This window comes from Stylophora pistillata, chromosome 10, assembly GCF_964205215.1.
Source record: "Stylophora pistillata chromosome 10, jaStyPist1.2, whole genome shotgun sequence".
Taxonomy (NCBI): Eukaryota; Metazoa; Cnidaria; class Anthozoa; order Scleractinia; family Pocilloporidae; genus Stylophora; species Stylophora pistillata.
The window spans coordinates 14,382,892-14,407,047 of record NC_142528.1 but is presented as its reverse complement, the minus strand read 5'-3'; the positions used below and the strand labels follow the sequence as shown (position 1 = coordinate 14,407,047).

At 40.7% G+C, this 24,156-nt stretch overlaps 1 protein-coding gene and 1 pseudogene across 1 annotated transcript; one reads left to right on the top strand and one right to left on the bottom strand.

Annotated features, from left to right (window-relative positions):
- The first annotated feature begins 2,924 nt into the window (after positions 1-2,924).
- On the top strand, positions 2,925-23,667 carry LOC111322844 (uncharacterized). Its single transcript, XM_022926042.2, has 7 exons — positions 2,925-3,136; positions 11,567-11,621; positions 12,262-12,296; positions 12,932-13,644; positions 14,387-14,521; positions 18,771-18,818; positions 19,499-23,667. Exons 2-7 carry the CDS (start codon positions 11,581-11,583, stop codon positions 23,285-23,287), a joined length of 4,761 nt encoding a protein of 1,586 aa, XP_022781777.2. The 5' UTR covers positions 2,925-3,136; positions 11,567-11,580; the 3' UTR covers positions 23,288-23,667.
- LOC111322792 (uncharacterized) lies at positions 5,115-8,806 on the bottom strand (annotated as a pseudogene).
- Positions 23,668-24,156: the final 489 nt, after the last annotated feature.

Sequence of the window (24,156 nt, the reverse complement as noted above, 5' to 3'; positions counted from 1 at the left end):
AAGTTAAGGAAAACTAGATTTTTTTTTATCAATTCTAGTTTAGTGGGTTTTCATAGACATGAATTGAAATAAAATAAATTGGGTTTTAATGAATAAAAATGGTTTTAGTGGCAACACATGCACTTAGACACGCTTCACCTATCAAATTCCAGATTGAATTGTAATTCAGAACAAACACACAAAAAGTGTGCTGGATTGTTTAATGTTGTTTTGTGAAAATTAAACGAGATGAAGTTGTAAGGTTTCCGACAAAATCAATCCTTTTTTCATGTTGTGTCAAGCGGGAACTATCAATTCATTTGCCTTGTATTTGACTTTCTGAAAGTATAAATAATTGAAAAGAGGGTGGGGGGGGGGTCGGAGGTCATCACTAGAGCTAATTAGTGAAATTGTAAAATCTGTTCAGGAAAAATTTACATTTGTCAGGGAAATTCATAAACCTATGACTGCAGCAACCCATGTTGTACACATTTCTGTTTCAAAGTTTACTAAAATGTTTTGTGTAAAATTTAAATATATAATAATATCTCAGATTATGTTATTGTTTTGGATTTTCTAGATTTTTTTGTATTGTTTTGTTTTCATAAATCCTAAATTTTTTTTTTTTTTGAATAAGGTCATAAAAGAGCGGAAATGATATCCCAGCTGTTTATACGACGGAAACAGTTTCAAAACTGAGAAAGCGGGTTCAATAGACTCTAGGCAATCAAAAAGAGCAAAGTGAAGTCAGAAGTCTCAGCTCTGATATCATAAAACACCTTTCTTAATTACGGTAGAGCAGCTTAAGAAATAAAAGTGAGAAATAATCAAAAATTCTGCTTATCTACGAGATGCTGGTGTCAGGTTCGGAAAACGTTAACGTGGAAAAATTATCCTATGAAAGGAAAGCACTGACAAACTCAGCTGCCAACTACCATGAGAACCAATTTTGCAGAAAGATCATTAACACTTATATTTATTTATCTACAATTTCGATAATAATGGCCAACAAAATTACTGGCATATAAGTGTACAATGAGGGCAAAGTAACAAAGAAAAATATATTAATGGACTAGAATTTTGAATATACGAATAACTATGCTCGAAACAAACACATGAAAATATCGCTAAATTTTCCTGTAACAACTAACCCGGTTAGGCACTTTCACCCAACTAACCTATCTGGTCTTGTTTCTACATGATAATCCTCCACATTTCTGTGTGGCTGTGTAAATAACGACTCCTTGTCCTTAGATACTACACGATTTATGTTATTCAGGTACTTGTCTTGCCCCGCCACGATTAGCTTTGTAGCCATTTGCGGTTCAAAGAATAAAAATTGTTTTTGCCGTTGTTGTTTGTAGAAGTCACACTGATAATTCTGGGTATCGCAAGATAGCCCATCTTCATCGCGTGAGTTCATTTGCTTTCTTTTAAGGAGACAATCGAAATAATTGCACAGCAATTGCAAAAGGGACCTTTCAAGAGTTTCTTTGCAAGGACCTTCTGAACAAAGAATGCGGTTGATCAAACGAAGAACGCTTACTGAAAATTTCAATTTTTATAAAACCGGTCTTTTTTGGTTATGTATGAATTATTTTAATACAATGGCCTACTGTGTAACTCTCACAACAGTAACAGTCACACCTGAGAGGCATGTTGATGAATTTATTCCTGAACTTATGAAAAGCGACTAAATAGAGAAAAACCGTGTTACACTTTTCAATCATTTGTCATGGAAGCTACGACTAGTGTGTAATTGAACTGAAATCAGTTTACTAGAAAGGCAGAAATTGTCTTTCGTTGCCAAACTCTCAAAGCGACTTAAGATGAATCCTGGAAATTAGAGTTCAGGGAATCCTTTGGGAAACTACGCCGGCCGGTCGTATGAGCAGATCAAGCGCTGACGGAATTTGACAGCTTTGAAATTTTCAATACGAATGCGACAGACGAAACCCAAAATTTGTCCTGACAAAATGTTTCCTTTGTTAGGACAATTTAAGAGGGGAACATGGGGAGTCCTCAACACCGCAACACCGCAAACAAAATAAAACAAACACCGCATCACCGAAAGAAATCTTATCAACATACCGACACCGCGGTATAAAATAGAAAAAAAAACAGGATTTACCCGGTTTGGTTTCGCTTATCTTTTTCACGCACTGATCTTTGGCTGACCGATGGTGTGTGTGGGCCCAGAGGTCAAGTAAAATATAAATGAACACGGCCTGCGGTCAATCGGCAATGTTTATTAAAGATCAACTCGGATGTATTGCTATTTTGTTTTACCACGGGTTGTCACAATCTAGTCTTTTAAACTTCAACACCGGAAATAGTTTATTTTGCCGAACACCGTCGGTTTAAAATTACAGAGATTGTACATCTGTAAGGTTTGAGATCTCCCCAACACCGCAAACCCAAATGTATAATCTTGTTCGCTAGTGCGCAAAGGCCCACAGTTGTTATCGTGTTTAAATAGAGGTCATCCATCCATCCATCCATCTATCCAGTGGTTCATCGTCCTAGTTATGTGAAAGGTTAGGGGCTAGGAGAGTTGTTAGAGAGCTGTTGAGGTGCTGGTGGCCAGGGTAACTCCGACTCTTGAAGGAGCTTATCTTGAAATAACAGAGAAGACTTTAATCTGTTTGATCTTTTACGCACGATCATATTGTTCTTCTTTTGAAGCTGTGCAGGATTATTCTAAACACCAGCACGGTTCCATCTCTTTTGCTTGGTATCGGTTGACCAGTTGGCTATGGAAATATCATAACAGTGTGAAAATTTATTCTATTTTCGCTTCTTCACCCTTTCAAATATTCTTCACCGTACAATTTTGGGTGAAAAAATCAACACGTAGTCATCCAGAACACTTGACAGAGTACGTGTGCCCCTAAACTGCTTCCTGATTGGCCATCTTTCCAGTATTGGCGGTCACATATCAGTTGTCAAAGTGTTTCAAGGTTGAAAGTAACAGCGTGATATTGACACATACCAATTTGTTCGTGGAATCTGGATTGTTATGAGAATATCGAGCCCTATTGTTGTTTGTGTCTAAAATGACGAGTTGCACGGTCAGTTAATCGCAAGAATCGAAGAAAACGATGGCTGAGTGGAGAAAGCGTCGGAATAACAGGGCTTAAAGTACTCACAATCACAGGTACGTCTAACCGTCGGTCGTTGTGGTACAGTTTCACACGTGCGAGTGTCTGTAGCGAGCGAAACAAGATTTATACCAAACGCATAGGTGAGGGAAAACCTACAATCGATGTCTACTAATAACGGTTTCCACGTCAAATTGGAATTTCGCAATCCAAGGAATACCTTCCAACTGATTAAGGACTACTTGTTGAGCTCGAGTAACGCAAGCACGAATACATTAAATTTGGTAGGCGCTTTCATTTTTGGCGGGCTTTCACTATTTTTCGACTCGATAGTATTGGGGCCTATATCTCTGTGATTGAGAGTATTTTGAGGAAACCACTGTTATATTGTGCGTTGACAATGTTAGCACGTTTGGATAACGTTTGTGCGATAAAAGTTATCTGCTTTACATTCTAGACCGACTTACAGTATGTTAATATTCCATAAATGATCGACTTGAAGTGTTTATGCACGTTTCGTTTGTTTTGTTCCGGTTGCTTTCTTCCGGTGATTTTTGCCCCGGTTGTTTTGGTTTTTAGGTAAATCGTTTTGTTGTTTTAGGGTTTAGTACATGCCATTAATCTGAGATCGGTGCATGGCGTTCGTTGACGATACTTGTATAGACCGCGTTGACGTAAATTTAGAGTACGGTATTCATTATTTCGTAATCACACCGGTTGACTGAACATTGACGAATTACCTCTAGCTCTTTGCCATACACTGACTGCCGTTTTTGACTTTTGGTTGTTGTCATTATGGTTATTATTATTATGGCTGTTCCCTCGAATAGGAGGCGAGGCCACATATCTTGTTGATATGAGCAAGTGAATGACTGTATACGACAGAATTCTGATCCTGACCCAATTTTGACCCTATATTACCCGGTGCTACTTATTATTTTTTCGGAGTATCTTAGTAGTTCGGCATTCGCACTCGATACACAGTTGAGTTCTATCCTTTTGTGATTTTGTCTTATGGCCGCTAGCACATTATTTTCAGTTCTTGCCCTGACACTACGGAATAGAGCAGAAGACGATAAGCATCCCACAATCATTTTAGGATTGTGCACGATTTTAAAACAAAAGTTCTGCTTGCAGAAATATCTTAATTGGTTTGATCGGCGCATCGATAAACTTCTAGGAATATTTTGTACTCTACAGAGGGAGCATTTTACCGTTTAAGTCAGCAAGTTATGTAGATCCGAAGGTATAGTCTTTTCAGTTCCTGTTGAGACACTCCAAAGGACGATATGCATCTCAAAATATTTTCACAGCGGCATTCGCCGTCGCATAATTTGAATTAAAACTTTTCCTTGCAGAAATTTCTTAGTAGATGTGATCCACACATCATGGGAACTTTTAGAAATTGATTGTTCATTTGAAAAGAGGGCATTTTACCGTTTGAATTAGCGACTTTAGCCGAAAAGAGCCGCTAAATTTGCGAAGCGGGCTTCGAAGTATTTCACTAAAGGTGGATTGGAGAACGGTGGATCGACAGAATTGCAGAATATCTTAACACGTGGAATGGCGGAATATCCTTAAACGTGGAACGCCTTTGAGTATTAAACATAAGTCTGTAAAATGAAATTGCAATAAAATACGAAATTATTTTGAATTAATAGGCCAAATTAAAAGAATAGTAGGTAATTATCGTTGGACCCCAGAGGATTGGGGAACCATGGGTCTTTCAAGCTAGCCTCTTGAAATTACTTTTATATTGGTATTGTTATCATTATTATGTTTATTATTGATACCATTTTTTGTTACCATTTATGTATTGGTTGACTGTCAATTAGACAATAATTTTTATACTTGTATTCTTGAATCAACTTTCTCTTGTGGAACAGGGTACCCATAAATATGTAGGATGAACTGAGTTTTCTGTTAAGTATGTGAGACAAATTTTCTGCAACACTTCCTTGTAGCATTACTATACAACCTCTAGTTCTTTTTAATGCTATAAAAAATTGTGCTTTACCAGTACCACATGCAGTCTTTGACTGTCTATTTTTTATTTCTTGTAATTATTCTATTTTGCTTTTGTTGCCTTTCAAATTTTTTCATTGGCTAACATTCCTTCAGGAACACTTACTTACTTAAGCCCATTGCTCCTCCTGGAACATAGGCCGCCGGCAACATTCCATCAGAGTGCTCTGTCCAGGGCTGCTCTTTCAAGTTGTCTCCAGGTCTTTCTCATCCTCTTGATGTTGGTGTTGAGGTCATGGTGCTAGGTCTTTCTTGGACTTCCTTTCTTTTGCTTCCCCCTGGGGATTCCACTTCAGTGCCTGCCTTGTGATGATGTTGGCTGGCTTCCTCAGGAAGTGCCCGATTCATCCCCATCTTCTATGCTGGATCTCCTTGTCAGCTGGCAGCTGGTTGGTACGCTGCCACAGGTTTGCATTGCTGATGGTGTTGGGCCAGCGTATCTGGAGGATTCTTCTCAGGTAACAGTTGATGAAGGTCTGCACTTTCCTGATGGTGGTCTTTGTGGTCCTCCATGTCTCCACTCTATATAGAAGTACTGACTTGATGTTGGAATTGAACAGCCTGATCTTTGTGTGAGTTGACACCACTTAAGAGCTCCAGATGTTCTTCAGCTGCAAGTATGCTGCCCACACCTTGCCGATTCCTGCTCTGACGTCTGCGTCTGTGTCGCCCTGTCTGTCAATGATGCTGCCCAGGTATGTAAAGGCCTCCACCTCTTCCAGCTTGCTCCCATGTAGTGTGACTGGGCCTTTGCTTGCTGTATTGATCTTGAGGATCTTGGTCTTGCCTTCATGAATCTTGAGACTGACTTGGGATGAGGTGGCTGCCAGCTCTGTTGTTTTATCCTGCATGTGCTGGTGGCTGTGGGAAAGCAGGGCCAGGTCGTCAGCAAAGTCTAGGTCCTCTAGCTGGTCAAACAGTATCCACTGGATCCCATTTCTTCTGTCTGCTGTTGATGTCTTCATGATCCAGTTGATTGCCTGGAGGAAAAGGAAAGGTGACAAACTCGGATAGGGACGAATAAATAGAGGTCCCATCTCCTGCAGGCTTGGGGTAGGAGACGTTAATTTCCCAAACACGAGATTACTGTGTGATGGATGTCCTCCCCTGGGCTGGGTTGGGTGGGTTTATGAGAGGGCCATGTGTTAGAAAACTCTTTACTGGGTTAATCATGTATCTACCCTCTTGAAATAAAGAACATTGTATTGTATTGTATTGTACTCCGGTCTTCACGCCGAAGCTGTCGGTCAGTTGACTTTCATGGACCACTCGGCATGTCATTCCTTTGTAGGAATTCTTGATCAGGCTGACCAGCTTGGTTGGCACTCTATAGTGACGTAGCAGCTTCCAGAGGGTGTTGCGGTCCATGCTGTTGAAAACCTCATAGTCAAAGAAGTTGATGTAGAGCGAGGAGTTCCACTCTAAAGACTGCTTGATGATGATGCGCAAGGTGGCGATCTGGTCAATGCATGCATGATCTGTTCTGGCGAAAACCAGCCTGCTGGTCTCGGAGGAGGGGTTCGACTGCGACTTTCATTCTCTCAAGCAGGATCCTGTTGAAGACTTTTCATGACACTGACAGAAGCGTTATTCCTCTGTAGTTAGCACAGTTGTCGAGGTCTCCTTTCTTGGGTAGTTTGATGAGGTAGCCCTCCTTCAAGTCTGCTGGTACTTCTTCTTCTTCCCATATCTTCTCAAAGAGAGGGTACAGCATCTCCACAATGGTCTCCAGGTCTGCCTTGAGTGCTTCTGCAAGGATGTTATCTCTTGCCATTCTTCAGTAGCTTCACGGCTTTCCTGATCTCTTCCTTGGTTGGTTTTTTACAGTTGATGTCCAGGTCTGTGTCTTCTGGGTCAATGTCTAGGGGATTCGGAGGGACAGGTCTGTTCAGGAGCTCTTCAAAGTGCCTTGCCCATCTGTGTGGTTGTCGCTCTGTTCCTTGTATGGCGTTTCCTTCCTTGTCCTTGACTGGTCGCTCAGGCCTGCTATACTTCCCTGATAGTTTCTTGGTGGTGTCGTACAGCTGCTTCATGTTGTTACTGGCTACTGCTTCCTCTGCTTCCTCTGCCAGGCTGTTGATGTACTTGTGCTTATCTGCTCTTGTGCTCCTCTTCACCTCTCTGATGGCTTCTGTGAAGTCTTTTTGTGCTTTGGCCTTTGCTGCTCTTGTCCTGCTGTTGTTCACTGCTGCCTTCTTCTGCTTCCTCTCTTAGATCTTGCATAGTGTGTTAGCTGATATCCACTCCTTCTGTTGGTGTTTCTTGGAGCCTGCTACTTCTTGGCAAGTAGATGTGTCTCTTTCACCCTCTGCCACTGGTTCTTCATGGTGGCTTCTTCTTTGAGCAGTTCTTGTAGCACCTGGTACTTGTTGGTGGGAGATAGTTTGAATTCTTCTCTGGTCTTAAAGTCTTTTAGCAGGCTGACTTTGTACTTCTGTCTCTTTTTTGTTGCTTCCATCCAGTTCTTGTTCAGCTTCAGCTTGGCTACTAGCAGGTGGTGGTCAGATGCAACATCTGCTCCTCTTCTAACCCCTACATCTTGTAGGGACCTCCTGAATTTCTTGGCTATGCAGAGGTGATTGACCTGGTTCTCAGTCACTCAATGTGGTGATACCCAGGTAGCCTTGTGTATTCTTCTGTGGGTGAAAGTGCTGCCACCAATGACCAGGTTGTTCATAGCACAGAAGTCTGCAAATCTCTCATCTCACCCAGTCTGTGTCTTCCCATCACTTCCTCGTATCTAGTGTTGTCCTGTCCGATTTTGGCGTTAAGGTCGCCCATGAGGATTTTGACGTCTTTCTCTGGGTACGTGGCCATAACGTTCTGCCATCTGCTGTAGAACCAGTCCTTAGCTTTTTCACCCTTGTCATTGGTTGGCGTATAGCACTGGATAACATTCATCTTGATCGTCTTCTCCATTGTTCTGAAGGATGCCACAGTGATTCTTGATCCGTTTGCTTCCCATCCTACCATTGTCCTGACTGTGTCCAATGGGTCTCACTGATTCCGAGCAGTGTGAGGTTGTAGTTCTTCATCTCTGCAGCTACTTGTGATGTTTTTCCCATCTCATACATGGTTCTCACATTCCATGTTCCGATATTGATGGTCCTAGTAATTAGAAGGGGGGTCGGCCTTGTGGCTTCCGTAGACTCATGGCTTTCACCACACGGGGTCAAATGTCCTTCTTGACAAGGTCCCTTCCTCTCTCAGGGCACTAGTCTTTTGGTCTGTTGTTGGTGTTTCAGTAGCATGCAAGATTTTTACAGGGTGGGGTTGCTAGCCGTACGCCCAACCCTCCTCCCTTCTCATCCAGGCTTGGAACTGGCCATAATTAACAGTTATATGCTGAAGGGGTAGTGAATAATGTTGAATAATCCTCAAGACAGAGTTAAGGGGATTATTCAACAATATTTACTGAGCCTGAGGCGAATAATTGTCTTAGTATTATTACTTGTGTGCTTTCAAATTACACATATTTTGTCACAACTCTGCTGATTACCAGTATCAAATAAACAAGCAGTTTTAATAGGTTTATATCAGTCAATCAGCAAAAGCTTTATATCTGTCTTTTGAAAAGTGTTGCACCAAATTCTCATTGGAATTTTTTCCTATCCCTTTTATCTCTTTCTCAGAATCATTAACATAAGGCAAGACAGCCATTTCAAATTTTCCTGTGCAAATCTGTTAAAATCACCTTGCATGAGGTGATTAAAGCTAGATATGAGGTATTCCACAACCAATTAGAGTGTGTGCATCTCTATAATCACTCAAGCCATTATTCTAAGGTCTATATCCTGCCTTGATATAGATATTACCTCAAGCTATTGTACTGTATCACAAGTGCCTTTCATATAACATAACTCAATACATAGCCTTTTTCTATGTAAATAAATTTGTTAGATATAATTGTATAATTAAGAAGCTTCCTTCGGTCAGGGGCATTGACTTCTCTAATTTATTCTGTAAAAGATAGCTCCTCCCAAAAGGAAGTATTTTTAGGTCTATAATTTTATTAGTTAGGTAATACATATATCTTATTAACCAAGCGCGAGGGCCGTACTGGGAGAATATTGGCCCAAGGTTTTGACAGTACGGACCAAGCGCAGCGAGGTCCGTACAAAAAAGACCGAGGGCCGATATTCTTCAAGTACGGTCCCGAGCAAGCTTGGTTAATAAGAGATTTATTATACGACTGAAGTTCAAAGGGACACAAGTGCGGTATCATTTGGGACCATTCGGGACAGTGCCCGGTCCAATACTGAGAGAATATTGACCAGCAATAGAGCATTTTGATTGGTTGATTTTGGTTATTGGCCCTCTGACTGCCCGAGTCGTGTAATAAAATCAATTATTAATATAAACATTATCTTATCTTTATACGTAAGTCTTATTTTATACTATATTACAACTATTGTTTATGTATCTTTTTATTTTATACACGACCCCACAAGCTGCACAGCTTCAATACTTATCGCGTCTAAATAAAGTACTTTATTGAATTTGTTGGGCTTACAAAATAACATCAGCAAGGTTTTACTTACTCACTAGTACATAGTAGCACAATTTCTGGAAATAGAGGAGAAAAGCCAATATTTTTTCAAAAGCATGCACAGTTGGTTGGTTTTTTTGTTGTGATATTTTATTATTGTGGATGTCCAGGGCTCGACATTAATGGTAGCCCACTAGCCATACACTAGTAGAAATTCAGTTTTGGCTAGTGCTTTTCAATTTCCACTAGCCAGTTTGGCTAGTAAACATAATGAAATTGTCGTAACATCTAAGATGTCACTAGCCACTTGGCTAGTAAGTTGAAAAATTAGTGTCGAGCCCTGATGTCCAAGGTTGTTGTGATGTTATCATAAACAATAGCTTGTTGACAGAAGTACTTGCTCATTGGGCAAATCATTGACATTATTCTCTGTACACTGAGGCCATCAATTTTACTATTGAGTTAAAATCTCTGCTTGTTGGCTTTCACTTATTTGATCTGTGAGTCAGCTTAAGATGTGACAGGTTGTAATACCTTTTTTTGAATTTGTGTACTGTTGGTGCAAGCTTATTTTGTTTCCATCAGACATTTTACTGTGTGGTAGTTAGATTAATGGTATTAATGATAACTTTAGTTTTGTTTTGAGGTGTAGAATTTTTTAGTGGAGCTCCAAGCCACCACTGAGGTAGTGTCTAGGCATACTTTTGCTGTTGTGGGAGAATTTTCTGTCATTGTAATTTATGCCTGCCTTCAACTCTTGCCATTGCTTATGACTGCCTTGTTCTCTGCACTGAATTCAAGGGGAACATCACTAGGCCCAGAGTTCCCGTTAACACATAGCTGTGTGTCTTATATGCACAAAAAACGAAAAGGACGCACAGTTTTTGCCAATGTGTGTCCTCGGGACGCAGGAAGAAGGTTCGGACTAGTTAGGAGACTGGGTCTGGTGGGCCTTACCCAAGAATTACTGTGACCATCATGGCATGTCCTTTGACCGGCCATTTTGTCATGGTCAGGAACATGTCTACTCAGAAGGGCTTATTCGATATATGAAAGGGGAAACCTGGAAGTGATACAGATCTGGGGGATGATACCCAAGTGAAGAAATGCAAATTTTGTCCTGAATGGTTGGAGGAGTTTTAATGGTTAAAATATGATTCGACTGAAAAACAAGTGGTTGGTGTTAAGAAACATAGCACACTTTATTCCAAAATTAAAGCTCTATTAATAGCGTTAACACCTGGTCTTGGCTTTTGCCTCTCTGTTAGAAACTATAAAATCAAATTTTAGTAAAAAAAGGTAGGGAACCCCCAAAAAGCAAAAAGGACCCCCAACGTTTTGGAACTGGGGGTCCCAAGGAGCCTCGACTATCAAAACTAATGGCAACTCTGAGGCCTACATGGCCTGCCTTTGCCTTGGATACTGTAATTACATGCAGCTGTGACTATCATTGCAATGAGATGAGCTTTTGACACAGCAGCAACAGGGCTCGACACTAACTTTTCAACGTACTAGCCAAGTGGCTAGTGACAACTTAGATGTTACAACAATTTCAGTTTGTTTACTAGCTAAACTGGCAAGTGAAAATCAAAAACCAGAAGCCAAAACTAAATTTCTACTAGTCTGTGGCTAGTTGGCTACCGTTAGTTTCGAGCCCTGAATAATTTGACTTGTGTCCAGTAGATTATATAGCAGTGTGAGACATTTAAAAGCATCCAGGAATAATTCCATGTGTTGTATGTGCGTTACACCATAGGATTTCTAGTTTATGATTTTTCATGACTCGGAAAGCAGTGCAAGCAGAGTTACATGTGACAAAAACATTTCATGACTAGATGTTTTGCCATGTGCATTTTTTAAACTCACTTTGAGATGCAGCTGAAGATAGTTTTTTGTGGCTTACAACTGTTTGCATTGTGTTTTGCATTGCTTTTTTGGCTTGAATTTCAATTTAATTTTTTTTTTTCACCAGGTGGTTGATCTAATATGGATAGGTGTGGCAGCATACCACATACCATTAAACGAAAGTGAGTTTCAACTTTTTTTGCACCCAATTAAAATTGAATCAGTTAAATTTATGGACTCATCTGACTCAACTCAGATGAATATTTGCACTGCCGGTGCATTGCTTTATATCCTTGAGTGGATTAAATTGATCAGTTGATTTCTTTTGTTCTCAATTAAACTACCAATAAAATTTGAATACGTTTTAATTTATTCATTGAATGCTGTGGGAATGCATGCTTTCTGAGAGGGACGCTTTTCTTTTGTTCATTTTAACCATCAACACAAAAGGCTTATGACGTTTTCTGTTGTTTACAGCAATACTGCATTGAAACACTTCAGTTTCAGTTTGTTTGAGAATGGAATTCTCTGAATATGGTCTTGGCTTACAGCCAAGCATTTTCAATTTACATGCTTTAAGAACCTTCCTGATTGAAACAGACTGAAGTTTAGGGTTGTTGCTTATAGCTGAGTTCGGCTTATAGACGAATAAATATGGTTACAAAATTTCGCCCTAATTTCAACCAACAAGCTTTCCCCAACCCCTCTCTAGTCTCCCCATCCTTGAAATTCAACAAGCATGACAACCTTTAAAACAAGGTAAAATACAAGTTTCTAAACAGGTTGTGTGATTGCTTTTTTGTTGTTGTTATTGTTTTCCAGATGTTCTGACATTTCAAATGATGTTGGTCATACAGGTGCGAATTTAGAAAATATTTAGATACATTTTCTAGGTCCATTCCAGAATGATTTTTATTGTTACTGTGGTGGATGCTTACTTGTAGTTAGATGAAATCTTCAGGTAATGAAGCTGATAGCAAAAGGTGGTAGTCTGTTATTTTGCAATAACTAAAGAAGAATATAAGCAACCAAAACAATATGAAACTTGTCACCTTATACTATATTTTCTAAGAGAATGTGTAGCAGCTTAAGGGAAGAATTGACAAAGAGATCGTGGGAGTTTAATGGTTTAAATGTTTGTAACTGAACATGACACTTACCTCAAGGGACCAAACACCTGTGAAGATTAATTGGTTATGATAAATTAATGTTTGAACATTTATTATTGGCAAAGATAAGATAGTGCAAATGTTCCTAGAATGAAACTGAGAACTGCAAAACCAATCTTAAACCTAAAAAAAAGTTGAAAGAAATTTTAGAATTGAAAGGTAAAGTGGCTGGCTGTTAATCTCCAACAATAAAATGGAGAAGGAATGAACTGAGACAGACCTGAGGGAAAGTGAGTGGTAAGCATTGGGTTAAAATAATTAAGTATAATGGATTTTGCTTTTTATTTCCCTTTGCTGAGTTCTTGCTTGAATTATACTAACAGGTAAAAAGACTCGACTACAAGTCACTATCCCTAAGCTCAAACTGTCTGAAGAACAGTTACAAGGATTAAAAAAATTGACCACAAAACTCCAAAGGGCATCAGTTAACAAGGAATGTGGAATTCCCTCAAGTATCACTGGTGTTGCAAACACATCAACTATGGAGGAAGTTGCAGACCTGGCACCATCAACGGCTCAAACAGTAAGAAGAAAAGAAACAATTACTGAAAAGGAGAGTCCTGTGAGGCACAGCTTGTCAGACCTCTTGAGTGGATCATCTGTCATCTCTCACATTGAAACATACCCTGATTGTGAAGAGATTGATGTGGAAAGGAATGTATGTGAGGTACCTACTGGGAAGAGTTGTCTCAATCGAAAGTCACCGAAGGCTTGTTTGTTTTATTCAGATGAGCCCCTTCCTAGTGAGAATGGTGGCTCTCCATCTTTATGGAACAAAGACTGTATTACAGTACCTTGTTATCCAGATGTTGTGTCTGAGACTTGCCAGCAGGTGGCAGAAGATTTTGGCAAGACATCATGGAATTATAATGGCCAAGAAGCTGGTCTCAAAACTGCAAATACTGAGCAAGATGAATCAGGTTGTTGTAAAGAGAACCAACAGTTGCAATCTGGAAACAACAAAGATATTTTTTCAGATGATTACAAGGATGAGCCAGAATCTTTAAGTGCTAATCACTACCAGAGTATTGTTGAGGTCTGTGGAGGTTGTTTTTTAACCCTTGTAGTACAAGTGTAAGGCTTACAACTTTGAGACTGAAATTCTTACATCGACAGGATCATATATTACTTTTTAACGGGCTGATTTTTTTTTTTAATGAAGCCAAGTAAATGATAAGTGGCAAAGGAATTATAACGTGCAACCGCGACTGGCACGAGGGGGTGTGGGGGACAAGTAATTTGCCTCAAAAGAGTCCAACAGTCCTTTCTGAACCAAAGTTTGGACCCCCCCCCCCCCCCTATCTAAAATTCCTGGATCCGCTCCTGGTTTGGTATTAGAATGCCAACAACAACAGCCGTTATGTTGTACTTTTAAGATTTTATGAAAAAAAAAGGTGAAATAAACAGAATAGAAAATGAATTGATTGGAGGTGTACTATAGAGAAGATAGCCTCTAAGAAGAATTGAAAGGAAGTCATAACAAAATATGGCACCAAGCAACCACCCCCCTCCCTCTCCTAGTCAAAAGGTGATTTCTTACAACGGAGCATGGATAATTTGCACAAGCAAAGAGAGCAGAGCAGGGAATACTTGTTACTGATATATTTTTATATTTATATTTTACATAGGCAATTTTATCTGAGAAGTAACCTTTCTTACTCAGATTGAAAACAACTTTAGTTATTATGGAACATTATGTGCATAGCAAAATTAACACATTCATTTTGTATTCATTTTATTGTTAACTTTGTCTTTACTCATTCCCTCGCATAATTCAGGTTATGAATTCCCTCCTGACAAGTTTTGCTGAAGAAAAGGAAGCAAAGGCACAGCTGGAAGAAAAGAACCAAGAACTTTATTCAGAGTGTGAAAGACTGAAGAAACTTGTAAAGGACTTTCAACTTACCTCAACGGTGAGCACACTTTGTGGGACTTTTAGAGCCTGCACTTTTCTTTAAGGAGGTAGAAGTGCTTGTAGTTTACTTAAAGTAACTTAAAGGAATAATTGTGAACTACAGTTTACACTGCTTTAGTGTTTGACTGCCACATGTATGTATTAGTGTAACAGTATCATTAAGCAGTTGGATGGGTTTCCAGTGACAGGCATATGTCCTCAGAATGCAGGACGTACCGGTAGTTTAATAGTTATCTTATTATTTTTAGATACATTAAAGTGCCCCTGAGATCAAAAGTTTCGTACATCAATTTTTTTTTCATTTTCGTGTTCAGTGTGTCTCCTTCACCCACTCTGCCAAATTTCAGTCCAGACCGAGCACCAGAAATATCTTTTTTCGGGCCGTTAAACCCATGATTTCGCGTCCGCCATTATTTGACCATGACTGTTCCGGAAGTTGATCGCAGGACTCAGAGGAAGTGACGTCAAAGGCTCAACGCAAAAATCTCGCATGGCTCAATGTCAAGCAAACATAAGAGTGCTTTACTCTATTCTTACAAAAACTATACAAAAATGACGAGGCATCGATGTGTAATTCAAAGCTGAAGTAATCGTGCAGACTATGCTGCAGGCATTTCTCTGCATCGGAGCCTTGCAAATAGATCCGAGTGGGGAAAACGGATGCGATTTGTGCGAACTTGCTGAGTAAACTTTAATCCTGCAGAAATATTTGTGATCTACTCCGAACACCTCTCTGTTTCGAGAGGTCTGTGTACTTTGAAGGATCTAGGCGAAGAATTCTGTCGGGTTCAGTGCCTACCGTTCAAGAAGAGAAGGGAAAAGAAATACCGTCCTCAGTGCGATCTCGACGAAAGCGAAGTCTACGAACCTTCACGGGTTTTGTTACCTTTACATATGAGCTGATCAATATCCACCTTTAACAACTCTCTGGCAGAATACCTTACACAAAGGAAAGTACTCGATGAACATTGTAAATAAGAATGATAAAATAGCCGAATTGAGGATTGAGATTTCTGACCTCAAAGAGCTCACTTTTATACAAAAGAGATGAAAACTATAACGGTGTGCTCTGACTCTAAAAAAAGCTGGATTTAATATCAGCGAAAGCAGAACAAACAGCCTAAGACACAGAGCATAGAAACACTTTAAAATGTAGGCTTGCAGCCAAAAAACCGAGAAAATGAAAATTTCTTAAAAAACCTCTCAAATTATCAACCATCTGACAGCCAAGTCAGCGTGCTATCAAAGGGTCTCAAATTCATCCCAACACCCGTGACAAACGATTGTAAAGTCAGGCCAACTTTTGCGAGATTTATTCGCAAGACGAATTTGCCTCCGTTACACCTTTCACAGACAAAACAAAGAACCACTTCTGTTTCATATCAAACTGAATGCCACCGGTTCAGTCTTCTATCGCCCTTCAGAGCTACCGTACTTGGAAAATTGTCATAACGCTACTTGCAGACTGCATCTAAGCCAAAAAATACTTTGTAACGCAATGAAGTCACGGCTCTAAAAGAGTTGAAACAAACTCTGCTTCAAACCTCACCGAAGCAACACAACAATAGTCATCATGAGTAAGACAGAAAAAACAAAAGAGGCCAAAGTGCAACTCAACAACAAAGTTCACTTCAAACCTCTCAAAGCACCGATAGTAAAAAACACGCAGGAAAGGGTTAATGAGATCATTGACCAAATGCATCGGGGCAAACACATTGATGGCTTGGAAATGGCTTTCACAAACTCCCAATATCCGCCTTCGGATACACAATCAGCCATTGCCGAAAACTATTTTTACTAATCACCCGATCATTTCTTACAAAAAAGGAAAATCCCTTACAACAAGTAAAAATACAGTTCGAAGGCGAGAAAGCAATGCGACCGCAAAAGCCACATGGAGAGTCCGTGCCGTTCTGTGTCTATCTTTATTCGCATGGCAAAAATTCATCGTTTGTCGGCGCAAAACTATCCACAGAAGCTTCAGATGATTTCTGGGACAATTCATCGTCAGACAAAGTCGACATTTCACGACTGAACGAAAAAGTTCTCAAAAAAGTTATGTGTGATTCTCTGTGTAGCGAAAAAAGAGAGTTGTGACAAAGCAAAGCATAAGTTTGTTGAGCCTTTGACGTCATAACGTTTTCTGCTGTACAATTGCAGGCTCAGCTGGAACATGTTTTCAGCAATGGCGGACGATTTTTGGACGACTTTGAAGCAGTAAAAGTTGGTCATCGAAGCTTTGTTTTGAGTTTTTAATGGCAAAAAGAGTCTTAACTTGACCCAATTCAACATTGTGTCAACAATTTAGGCCAAAATAAAACGGTCAATTTTCGTCTCAGGGGCACTTTAAGTAAACAGGAGCACCTGAACTTGATCGTTAAGAACTTATAATTCCACTATTTTCATTTAAAATTGCTTCACATGTGATCTTTCTTGTAGCCTTTAAAGTGCTATTGAAACGAAATTTTCGTATCTGAAATATTTGCTCTAACCTGTAGTTTTGAATATGCTGGTCATCATGAGATAATTTTCTTTGGCCAAAAAGAAGCGAAAGATATCTTTTTTAACCGTTCAAATCAAAAATTTTACACAAAACCATGTCCGGGCCCTGGTACCGAGCCAAATGGATTGATGACGTCGCTGGTTTTGTTCACTCCGATAGCGTGGTTTATTTCACTCTCTGTTTGTTTGTATTCGTGGGCGAAGGAGATGGCAGATATTGAAATTTTTTCAAGTGAATCTTCTTCTGAACGAAGCGAAGTTGTCTCCAGTAGCGAAGAGGAAGACGGTGGCGTAAAATGGGGTTGACAGGCCTACAAGACTCCCAAGCGTGTGTTTAGAGTAGCCTATTCAAAGTTTAGCCCTAACGAGTATGTCTTTGAGCGACCACCCTCTTTTGTAAGATACGAGCGGCGGATTTTTGTAAAGTTCGCTCAGTAGTGGTTGTGTTTCTATTAAATGCCAGGTTTTCATGAGAATTTGCTTTATGTGTGGCACTGAGTACGCACATCAGGGAATGCGTCTTTTTCGAATCGTTCGCCTTCGTAGATGTACAGCTATTTTTTTGACTGTCTCGATCGTTAAGTTGTCTTGATTGCTTTCAGCTTGCGCCACGCGCGCTGATTCGATCATACTACAGTTCTTAGTGTTCAGTGTTCCAGCCGTTTTAGCTTGTTTTCTTTTCTTTATTTCGGTATTAAAACGACCGATTTCACGTTCATAAAAGCACATGATCGCCTTTACTGTTTCTTGCTCCGCGTTGTTAAGGATTTACTTTATCTCATTTCTGAAATCCTCGTCTGCTCTTATTTTGGCCCTCGCCCTATATTGTAGGGATTCTGGGCATGTTCTGCTGGGCATTTGGTACAGAGGGATTTGTTCGTTATCCTCAGACTTGCCGAGTAGATCATCTTCAGTAGTGGTGTCGTATGAGGCTTCCATGTTTTCTTCATTCTCTAAATGGCATTGCTTTGGCCCGGGGCGTTTAGTAGCCCATCGGCCGTTATAATGTCTTTCAACATTTCTGTAGATGGTCAGACAAGATCGCGGTTTCGATACTAATCTTGTGGATCGTCAGTTGCCGATTAACTAAATAGACTCGTAGAGATTCGTTCTCGGTATCAGTCGGGAATTTTGCTCCCTATCTAGGCGAACCTCGCGCAGATAGCCAAGATGCCGATGTGGCAGCCGAGGAATAAGACGAGGATGGCATTTTGCCCGAAATCCTCTTTTTCGGCCTCCCAACATGCAAGCCACACTCCATGCTTTTACCCTTCTTTCACAGAAGTACACAACCAGTGACGTCACAGGGCTGTTTTGGCCGCGCCAAGATGGCCGCCAATTTTGATCTCAGCCGGTCAACTTCGAATGGTTAAAAATGTACTTTCCGCTATGCGTTGGCCCAAAAAAAGTACACAGCGTTTGCAAATAACGTTCAAACTCTATTATATTGCAAAAATCTCGGATATGAAAATTACGTTTCAGTAGCACTTTACCTTAAAACAGAAACAAAAATATTGTTTCAGATTTACATGTACATACCTTGTTGGGTACTCAACAGAACCGTTATTTAAACATACACTCTGGCTGATTGTTGTCAGTGAGAGGAAGACAGTGCTACTGCAACGCACTGTAAACTAAACTAGCAATAATTTTTAAGAAACTTCATAAAAGAAGCCTAATTCCTAATGGATTTGTTGTACTCGTAGGCCGAGTTGAATCATTTCATGCACAATGTATTTTCACAGGCGAAAGCTGAAACTGTCTCGAGAGGGATTCAAATTAATATGGACTTGGTAAGTTACACGAGAGCTTATATATTAAACCATTTAAACTGCAACCCATTCTCCATGAAATATTGTATACTTATGGCAACTGATTGCCATCGAAGTCGTTCAGGATTTCCTTTTTAGAAGAGGAACCCTAGAACAACTAATACATTTCTATCGTTAAGGAGGAACATAAAATAAATGGAGCAAATATTGCCTCACTTCCTCACTTCCTCACTTCCCCTCTTCTGCCATGACGTGGTCTCCCTCTATTTATCGGTCCAATTAGTTCGTTTGTCTTGCTACTTGAGTTACAGGTCTATCACTTAGTTAATTATTTTGCTCCCTCTTTTCTCTGATTTGATTCGAGTATCTTACCGCAATTGCAAAATTTTTCAGGGAAATTACGTTAAATATGTTGCGGGTCAATTTATTAGAAAAAAAGTGGTGAAGGAATATAATTAGGCGCGATGAATTTAGGGACGTTGTTCAGAACTACAAAGAAAGGTGCTAGCAAGGGTTCCCTCTTTTTCCTCCATTCTCTGTTTTATCTATTTTCTTCCCATGATTTTTAAGTAGCTTCCAGTCTGTATGCTCCCTACCACGACATTTCACCTGTCTGCTTTCACTCGTCCTTCTTCCATCCATTCTCTACTTCCATTTGCGACTTCTTCCTGATAAGCTCTTGAATGTTTTCTTTTGAACAGAGCCTCCGCCGCGGGAGAGCTGTTGATAGGGCAACCTCCCCAGTTGGGATAAGGGGTCCCTCTCCAGATGTTACCCTTCTCTCATATTCTATCGGATGTCAGGCAAGTCCAGAAGAAGTAGCACCCCCAAAGAAAATGACGTCCAGTTTTTGTCAAACAGATCCTGAAGTTATGCTTGGATTGCCACCACGATCCTCAACGGAAAATGCTGTTGCTACGAGGGTGCAAGGCATTGTCATGCCTAGCATCCAGGGAAGAGCTCCTGTTGAGCCTCTTGTTAGCAATCCCAAGCCGCCAAACCCCTTTCAAGTGGCATATAACTCACCAATTCTTTGTCAACCAGGAACTGGAATGAATGTTCCACAAGTAGATTTTCATCCTCCACCGTTTACACAAGGACAAAGGTCAAGCGACTTGATGAGCAAACAGCTCTACACAACCAGTCTCGATACTCGTTACCCCGTGAATATTGCGCAGACTTCGGGTTCTAATACTGTAGGTTACCAGATTTCAAATTACAATGCTGCAGGTTACCATTCAAGGGTACCGAATGCGGTTTACTCAAATTCAACTCCACCACAGTTGTTCGGAAGTCATCAATATACTTCTAAAAGTATTTATGACAAACATGCTCAACAAATTGCAACAAATCTCTGTTCAAATGTTCCAGGGCCTGTTCCTCAGCAAGTAAGGTTAAGTCATTTCCCAGACCAGAGCTTTACTTCTTTGAATCAGATGTTACCGTACACTAAACAAATATTGCCAACGTTTCGAGATACGTTCCCAGGAGAGCAACAGTGGTCAAACCAAGCGGGGAACGTTCGTCCTAACGCGACCTTTCCAAACACTGAAATAATGACGCCAAATCACCAAGTAACAGCACGCAGGAATTCTGTTTCTATAAACCAAACGCATAATGGAAATGCATCCTCCAGCAGTTCTCCCGCACAGAACATAGGGACACAACAGCATTCTGCCCTGCGGCAGACAGCTCCTATGCATTTATCGCAGCTATTTAGACATTCTCCTTGTTATGTTCAAACGAGCGCACAACGGTACAATAGTGAAATGCGGCTTCTGATTACGCGTCAGGCTTCGAAAGAGTGTGTGCAGTTGTCCAGGCGCTGTGAGCAACCATTGTCCTCTCCTCATGGATTCTCACAGGGTAGTAATGTTCAGACAGCCATTCCGCAGCATGTGGAGGGAGTGCCATCACAGCATAGAAGAATTGAGGCGTATGAGGGGCAGACGTGCACTCGACTGAACAACCCACCTGCAACAGAGAGGGTACCAGTCATGTCGAAGTGGACAGCTAAGGGCAAGGAACAAATTAAACCGAATTTATCATCGTCACCGGCATCAAACAGCTTCAACATTTCGCAGGGAACGTCAGTCGATGGAACCTTAGGTCAACGAGCACCATCTCACATCCAAACTTCGAACCCCTATGACGAAGTTCAGGTTCAGCGTGTGTACAGTGAGTCACAAGGCACATCCAGCAATGATAAACAACCAGTCAATGTTGTAAACGAACCGAACACTTATGTAACACAGCTTCCTAGCGTGAGTCAGCAGTCTCAACTAATGGTCTCGCGTTCAAATCATGTAGTCTCCATGTCAGAGCAAAGATCAGTCCCTCATGAAACTACCACAGCTAACACACTTCCGCATGATGCTACAAACCGATTGGAATCCAGCCAAACATCGACACATGTTACATACTCTGATAGAAACTTGATAGGTGGAACGGTTGAACGCACTGTGCTTTTTAGTCATGAAAAGGTCTCTGGGAGCGTCGTTAGAAACTTACATTCGGGAGAAACGGAAGCTCAAGGGGAGAACATCAGTAGCGACAACAAAACCTGGAAAACAACTCCCAATAACCAGAAAAACAATCCAGGAGAGGCTGATTTACATTTAACTGATGTTGATGTTGGGTATGGAAAGGAGGATTTAAGTAGCTCCATTAATTTATGTGGATCGGCTTCCACACAAATAGGCACTTCAGACCAAGATGATGGTACGCACAAGACATCCAAGGATGTGTTCAAAGTACCATCGAAAACACCTGGTGGCGCCTCAGAGGAAACAGTCCAAAGACTCATAGGTTTACAAGGTAGAATCACTAACTCGGAAAACTCTTCTGATGACCGATGTGCGTCAGCAGACTCTAACGGTGAATTGACAGATAGTGTTTCAAAGGAAGTTAGTGGCCAAGAGGAAAAAGAAAAGGTTGAACCACAAGTAGTAGCGAGTGAAGAACTTGACAGTAATGGCAAAGAGGCTACAAACAGTTTGGAGGCTGACAATAGTTTTCAAGACCTGTACGTAAATCTTATGTCCCCAGTTATTCCAAAACTGACCATGCCGAGGCGACGTCGTTCCATCTCACTTGAGCGCAGCATGGAGGATGTCGGGGATGCATCAAGCACCTCCAATGTAGCTGGGTCCTCAAATGTCAAGGGTAACAGTGACCAAAATAGTGACTTTGGAGCCTTACACGAACTAGCCGGTTATGAAGAGGGTGCAAACGATTTTTTAAGAAGGGAGCAAGAAAAAGAAATAATGTTCAGAACAGAACCTACTGATGAGGCTGACAGCCATGAACTTGAAAATGGAACACTTGGTGGCATTAGCAAGCAGGATGGTGACAATGACCACGACAGTACTTCTTCCAAGGATACAGTTGAAGAAGAACAACAAGATACTTGCAGTACTAAGGATCACGAGATGTATACGCTGATGGACTCAGAAAGTGCGACATCGGAACCAAGCAGTTTATCATCATCAGTCTCAAGGAACGAAGGATCAGAAGAGAAATTTGATGTTACACCAAACGTCACTGTGGAAGAATCACAGGGCACGTGCAGTACCAAAAATCAGGAAATAAATACTTCGACAGATTCAGTATGTGTGACCGCACCACAAAGCAAGCCATCCGCCTCAGTCTCAATTACCCAGGAAGCTGTAAGGACCTCCGCTACTCAGAATGAGAGATTAGGGTTACCAAAGAACATTGCGAAAGAATCAGAACCTTTTGGAAGGGGCACTTCGATGGATCTTGACAATTCGAAACGGGGTGAATGTAACCCTATGCCCCAAGCTAAAGGTTACGGGGAAGATCAAAACGCGTGTGCAAGGCAAGGAAATGTCTTCAAAGAATCTGTAGATACGCACTGTGATACCGGAGAACCATTATCAACTTCTCCCTTGAAAGTAGAAACAAGCCGTAGCGATTGCATGAGTACATCATCAAGAACGGATGTTAAATCAGACGCGGAGCAATGTAGACTGTTTGTGGTGAATTCAAAAGGTCCACATAAACAAGCCTCAGCCTTTCTTTCTCAAGTCTCGCGCCCCTTAGAGGAGACGTTGGAGCAGAACAAAGCAGTATCAAATTCTTTAGCAAAAAATGGGCTAAATGAAAAAAGGGCTTCTCCTAACAGTATAAAAAAATCCGAAGAGACAAACTTACTTCCGATTCCTCGAGTTGCTCTGCGTTTTGAGAATGGAGGCACTGTGGAGCTAATGTGGGACTTACCTCCTGATAGCAAAATTGCGGATGTAAATTATTTCGAAGTTTGTGCAATAATGGTGACTCTGAATACACAGGGCCACCAGTTTGGTCGATGGGTGAAAATTGTAGAAACGAAACCAACTAAACTTCCTATGGTATATAAAATACGTAGTTTCTTGAGCAAAACGGCCTCACTTCAGAATTTCGTAGTCCGGGCGATTGGCAACAACGGACAACCTGGGCCTTACGTCTCACCAGCCGCTATTTCATAATCATGATGTGTTTTGTTTGGGTGGTTATTCGATGCGTTTTACCCTGAGCATTTTATTAATCCTGATTCATTTGCTCATTGCTCGTCCTAAAATTTTCATGGTAGAACCTATTGTAATTGTCACTGTGTAGAGCTGGCCTACAGTTAAGGTTCTGTTGAAAACTATTTTTAAAAAGAAATGAGAATATGTGTGCTAATTGAGCCCAGATAGAAAAGTTTTTGTTTCATAGTTATATTTTCATACGGTTAGTGGAAAGAAATACTTCTTAAAAATGTTTCAACTCGGAACAAAATTGATCTTTTTGTTCTTTTTCGCTTTGAAATTATGTCTGGAAAGCGTTGTTTTAAATAGTTTTGCCAATAAAATATATTTTGTCGGAATCGTGCACCGTCTCTTATGACAGCCTTGTCCATATGCATACCCGTGTCTCTAACCACGTTTCTACCTCGTCGGTTCCCTTTTTTTTATTTTTCACATTCGTCTAATGCTCTCTTTCCTTTAGTCAGGTTTTACAACTTCTTCTCATTTCATACTCATACTCTTTCTGTTCTTCACCTTTTTTGCCACCAAACACAACCCTCTCGCCCCTCCACGCGTATAATTTGTTTTGGCATTAGCTTTCTACGGCACTGTATTTCGATAAACGCTTTCTCCACAGCCTTCACTACAAGTTACCTCGATCCCTCTCCCATGGCGTTAAATACATGAATGTCTATAGGTAGAATTAAAACGTTCTCCTATGAATTGGGGCTCGACCTCAAGGCGTAACATCGCAACCAGAGGAGACTTTAGATGGGGCCAGCGAAAAGACTGCTGAAGAAGTGGAACTTATGCTTGAGCAGAGGAAATCTGCTGCAATGGGGTACTAT